At 36.0% G+C, this 6,012-nt stretch overlaps 1 protein-coding gene across 2 annotated transcripts; it reads right to left on the bottom strand.

The window, feature by feature from the left end:
- LOC111391676 (14-3-3-like protein A) lies at positions 1–5,553 on the bottom strand. Of its 2 annotated transcripts, none has more exons than XM_023016923.1 (5): positions 5,422–5,553; positions 4,131–4,643; positions 3,918–4,040; positions 531–647; positions 1–121 (listed from the first exon to the last, which is right to left on the bottom strand). In XM_023016923.1, the coding sequence occupies exons 2-5, from the start codon at positions 4,614–4,616 to the stop codon at positions 59–61; spliced, it is 789 nt and encodes a 262-aa protein (XP_022872691.1). In that variant the 5' UTR covers positions 4,617–4,643; positions 5,422–5,553; the 3' UTR covers positions 1–58. The 2 variants fall into 2 exon arrangements, with proteins under 2 accessions (XP_022872691.1, XP_022872690.1); XM_023016922.1 differs by lacking the exons at positions 3,918–4,040; positions 4,131–4,643; positions 5,422–5,553 and adding exons at positions 1,633–1,755; positions 1,846–2,358; positions 3,137–3,166.
- Between the last annotated feature and the right edge of the window lie 459 nt (positions 5,554–6,012).

Genomic DNA, 6,012 nt, shown 5'->3' with positions numbered 1-6,012 from the left:
AAGAAATTCAATGGTAGAACAACAAATTGGCTGCTCACAGTTCTACAGCGCCACAGATTCACTGCTGTCCCTCGCCAGGGTCTGCTTTTGGAGCTTCCTTGATCTCGTCCCCAGCATCATCCTGAAATCAAAACAAATAAACACCAAGAACTCAACAATATAAGTAACAGCATATTTTACATGAATGTTTTAAGGAACAAATCCAAATTCATTCCATATTTTAACTTGTCCGGTTTAGAAAACATTATAAACAAATGAGGTGTTAGAAGCTCTGGTTTATGACGAGGATTGGATTGTCAGATCAATTCATTCTAAAAGAACTATTTCTACCCCTATAAAACATAAGTGTTGTGTTAAATGGAATACAACAGACGCAAACTATTGAAGTTGTATGCTTTGGCCTTAAAATGGAATAATATCGTGGCAGTGCATGAAATCCAGGAAAGGAAGAATGTATATAAATAAGGGAATCCCAGGAAGAGGTAGTAAGAAAGTGATGCTGAAAAATTTGTGGTTTCCTTTGGATATACCGTTATATCAGAAGTCCAAAGAGTCAGATTGTCCCGGAGAAGTTGCATGATCAATGTGCTGTCCTTGTAGGATTCCTCACCCAATGTGTCTAGCTCAGCAATGGCTTCATCGAAAGCCTGATGTCAAGTATTATACATACACGAGTCAAGCAAGTTTATAAATGAAAACAGCAGACTTGGTGATAAATGACAGATAAAGAATTACAAAATGCACTGATCACCAAAATAATATTAAGTAGAAAAATGAGACAGATTGACTTGAGAAAAAACAAACCCACCATGGTTTGTGTTTTTCCGAGAGTTTACACACAGAGAGATGCCCAGCTGGCAAGCTCTCATGCAAAGTTGTATTACAGTATAAATGGCCAAGACATCTATAATCAGATAAACTGTTCATATGCTTAATCTTCAGAATATCAACTGATGGCGTAAAACAAAACATACACTGACGACAATCCCAACATTATTGGGGACAGACGAACATCATAAATGTATATAGAGGCATCAATTTTTTATTTAGAAGAAATTTCTCAAAGAGAAGTCCAAAAAAATGAGAGAGTCAAATTGTTTAGAACTTTTTAAAAGGATTCCCTGTATGGAATAATGCTAGAATACACTTCTCTTCAACTTATGAAATTTTTTCTAGTCTGAATGCATCTAGCCAAGTCTACACCAGTCACCATTCTAATGGAATAATTGGTCATCTAGAGAAGGTGTTTTAAACAAACATATAAATAAAGTTAAACCATTAGACTTTTATAAATGAAAAAACGTGACAAAAAGAAGGTTTATTTTGAAAATTTATCTTTTATCTGCAGAAGTCAAAGTTGCATTTTACACCATCAAGCCCTTAATGAAGCTCCAATTATAGAAGTTAAATTTTCCAACGGATTGTGGAACAAGACCTAAACACTTGTCCTTTTCCATTAATTTCAACACGGCAAACAGCCCAATATTTTAATTACACACATCCAGAGGCAGTCCAAGACAGTGACACATAAAAATAAAAAGAAAAAAAGAAAAAAGGTCAAGCTCATAGTTATCATGAGTTTATAAAGAAATGACCAAGCAATGACAGCATGCATGTTCATTCCCAAAGTACCTGCTTGGCAAGGTTGCAAGCACGATCTGGTGAGTTGAGGATTTCGTAATAGAAAACAGAGAAGTTGAGAGCAAGTCCCAGCCTAATCGGGTGAGTGGGAGCCAAGTCTGCCAATGCAATATCCTGCATTATACAATTAACGAAACACTCAGAACGGTCCACACAAATAAATCCATTTGCACAGAATCCATTGTCTCAACACAAATAAATCACCTGAGCAGACTTGTATGCTACCAAAGTACTCTCAGCGGCTTCCTTCCTCTCAGCCCCCGTCTTGAACTCGGCCAAATACCTGTGGTAATCACCTTTCATCTTCAGGTAAAAGACCTTGGTCTCGGCGGATGAAGCTGAGGGAACGAGGTGGGACTCGAGAAGGCTCAAAATCCCGTCACAGATCTTGCTGAGCTCAGCCTCAATCTTACCCCTATACTCCTTAATCACATTGACATGATCCTCATTCCCCCGGCTCTCTTCTTTCTGCTCGATGGAAGAGATGATCCTCCATGAAGCCCTTCTAGCACCAATGACATTTTTGTATGCCACAGAAAGGAGGTTCCTCTCCTCCACAGACAACTCCTCTGTATTGACAGCCTTTGCTACCTTCTCCATAAACTCAACCATTTCCTCATATCGCTCAGCCTGTTCGGCCAACTTGGCCATGTATACATTCTCCTCACGCGACAAATCAGCTGGCGACATTTTTAATATGCTAAATAGTACTCAAATCTGCAAAAAATTGAAAACCTTGAAATGTTAAAACACTAATTAATATGCCGAAACATCTATGTAGAAATTAACTACCATTACTATTATCTATGTTAAAAATTCACCTTTGTACATAATTACACAATAACAACCTGGATTAAAACATTTTAATTTCAACAAACTACACCTTATTATCCAAAGCTTCAATATTTTCAAATAGCAAAAAAAATATATAAGAAAAAATTAAGAACATGAGCAAACAAATAAAATTAAAAAACAGGAGAATCTTACGGTTCCCAATCCAAAATCATCCACAAAATACAAAGACTAAACTGAAATTTTATCTAAATATTCTTCCCATCAGATTTCACAACTTCTTCCTATAACATGATTTGAGATAAAATCATTTGCGTACAACTCACACAGATTCAATTACTCCTTCCCCATAATATTAATGGGGTGAAAAAAAATTATGAAGTTCGAATGAATAATAAATGCTTAACATAAGAAACACAAATCTAAATGCCAGATTTCAAACTCACTATTTTATCTTCCTTTTCATTAAATTCACTCCATTTCTTTTACACACAATTTCAGTAAACTGTAGATCTAACTCGGAAAGTAAATCGAAACCTGTTGTAATCAGAAATTTTAGATCTGTGACTTTAGATCTACGGAAATACAAAATCTACAAAGAATAAATCAAAGACTAATAGTAATAGCTCCACCCTAGCAGTTACATGTATGTAACATATACACACACACACTATATGAGAATTGAAATTAAACCAAGATATACCTATTGGCTCTTAGGCGTCGTTGATTGTATTACAGTATAAATGGCCAAGACATCTATAATCAGATAAACTGTTCATATGCTTAATCTTCAGAATATCAACTGATGGCGTAAAACAAAACATACACTGACGACAATCCCAACATTATTGGGGACAGACGAACATCATAAATGTATATAGAGGCTTCAATTTTTTATTTAGAAGAAATTTCTCAAAGAGAAGTCCAAAAAAATGAGAGAGTCAAATTGTTTAGAACTTTTTAAAAGGATTCCCTGTATGGAATAATGCTAGAATACACTTCTCTTCAACTTATGAAATTTTTTCTAGTCTGAATGCATCTAGCCAAGTCTACACCAGTCACCATTCTAATGGAATAATTGGTCATCTAGAGAAGGTGTTTTAAACAAACATATAAATAAAGTTAAACCATTAGACTTTTATAAATGAAAAAACGTGACAAAAAGAAGGTTTATTTTGAAAATTTATCTTTTATCTGCAGAAGTCAAAGTTGCATTTTACACCATCAAGCCCTTAATGAAGCTCCAATTATAGAAGTTAAATTTTCCAACGGATTGTGGAACAAGACCTAAACACTTGTCCTTTTCCATTAATTTCAACACGGCAAACAGCCCAATATTTTAATTACACACATCCAGAGGCAGTCCAAGACAGTGACACATAAAAATAAAAAGAAAAAAAGAAAAAAGGTCAAGCTCATAGTTATCATGAGGTTATAAAGAAATGACCAAGCAATGACAGCATGCATGTTCATTCCCAAAGTACCTGCTTGGCAAGGTTGCAAGCACGATCTGGTGAGTTGAGGATTTCGTAATAGAAAACAGAGAAGTTGAGAGCAAGTCCCAGCCTAATCGGGTGAGTGGGAGCCAAGTCTGCCAATGCAATATCCTGCATTATACAATTAACGAAACACTCAGAACGGTCCACACAAATAAATCCATTTGCACAGAATCCATTGTCTCAACACAAATAAATCACCTGAGCAGACTTGTATGCTACCAAAGTACTCTCAGCGGCTTCCTTCCTCTCAGCCCCCGTCTTGAACTCGGCCAAATACCTGTGGTAATCACCTTTCATCTTCAGGTAAAAGACCTTGGTCTCGGCGGATGAAGCTGAGGGAACGAGGTGGGACTCGAGAAGGCTCAAAATCCCGTCACAGATCTTGCTGAGCTCAGCCTCAATCTTACCCCTATACTCCTTAATTACATTGACATGATCCTCATTCCCCCGGCTCTCTTCTTTCTGCTCGATGGAAGAGATGATCCTCCATGAAGCCCTTCTAGCACCAATGACATTTTTGTATGCCACAGAAAGGAGGTTCCTCTCCTCCACAGACAACTCCTCTGTATTGACAGCCTTTGCTACCTTCTCCATAAACTCAACCATTTCCTCATATCGCTCAGCCTGTTCGGCCAACTTGGCCATGTATACATTCTCCTCACGCGACAAATCAGCTGGCGACATTTTTAATATGCTAAATAGTACTCAAATCTGCAAAAAATTGAAAACCTTGAAATGTTAAAACACTAATTAATATGCCGAAACATCTATGTAGAAATTAACTACCATTACTATTATCTATGTTAAAAATTCACCTTTGTACATAATTACACAATAACAACTTGGATTAAAACATTTTAATTTCAACAAACTACACCTTATTATCCAAAGCTTCAATATTTTCAAATAGCAAAAAAAATATATAAGAAAAAATTAAGAACATGAGCAAACAAATAAAATTAAAAAACAGGAGAATCTTACGGTTCCCAATCCAAAATCATCCACAAAATACAAAGACTAAACTGAAATTTTATCTAAATATTCTTCCCATCAGATTTCACAACCTCTTCCTATAACATGATTTGAGATAAAATCATTTGCGTACAACGCACACAGATTCAATTACTCCTTCCCCATAATATTAATGGGGTGAAAAAAAATTATGAAGTTCGAATGAATAATAAATGCTTAACATAAGAAACACAAATCTAAATGCCAGATTTCAAACTCACTATTTTATCTTCCTTTTCATTAAATTCACTCCATTTCTTTTACACACAATTTCAGTAAACTGTAGATCTAACTCGGAAAGTAAATCGAAACCTGTTGTAATCAGAAATTTTAGATCTGTGACTTTAGATCTACGGAAATACAAAATCTACAAAGAATAAATCAAAGACTAATAGTAATAGCTCCACCCTAGCAGTTACATGTATGTAACATATACACACACACACTATATGAGAATTGAAATTAAACCAAGATATACCTATTGGCTCTTAGGCGTCGTTGAATCTGAAATTGCTTGCTCTTCAAATGACTTATGAGGAACAGGAAGAGAGGGAGAGTGGTGGGGAGGTTTAAATAATAAGCGTGAGGGAAGGGCCTAATAGGAAATGACGGGTGGTCGGTCGTGGCGGACTTAGCTATATTGGGAATTGGATGCGACACGCTGGCGATGACCAGTCAAAGCCCTTTTTTGTCATTTTGTCTGTGGTTTTTGATGAGCCTGACTGGCATATCGTTACGTGATGATAGAGCGGCCCCACCGAATTGACCAACTTAAGCCCCTGTTCCCCAATTAAATTACATTTCATTACATTCTATTTTTCTCTTTTCGATTTTCAACCACACAATTTTTCATAAAATAATATTACACGTAAATCGAAAATTTTTCCTTCTTTTTCAACCACTCATTTTTTCAACAAAATATTATTCCTCCCATTTTCATTACCAAAAATGGGGACCAAACGGGGGCTAAATCTCTTCAGTCTTGCCTTTGATTGTTAGGCATAGCTTTAATTGTTCCAATGATCACTGAACTTAGATCCATGTCGTTGATTAGTCATGAAAGTTTAAA

This window comes from Olea europaea, unplaced genomic scaffold (assembly GCF_002742605.1).
Source record: "Olea europaea var. sylvestris unplaced genomic scaffold, O_europaea_v1 scaffold8175, whole genome shotgun sequence".
Classification (NCBI taxonomy): Eukaryota; Viridiplantae; Streptophyta; class Magnoliopsida; order Lamiales; family Oleaceae; genus Olea; species Olea europaea.
Note: the sequence above shows the minus strand (reverse complement) of the source record. Positions and strands in the feature narration are given on the sequence as shown.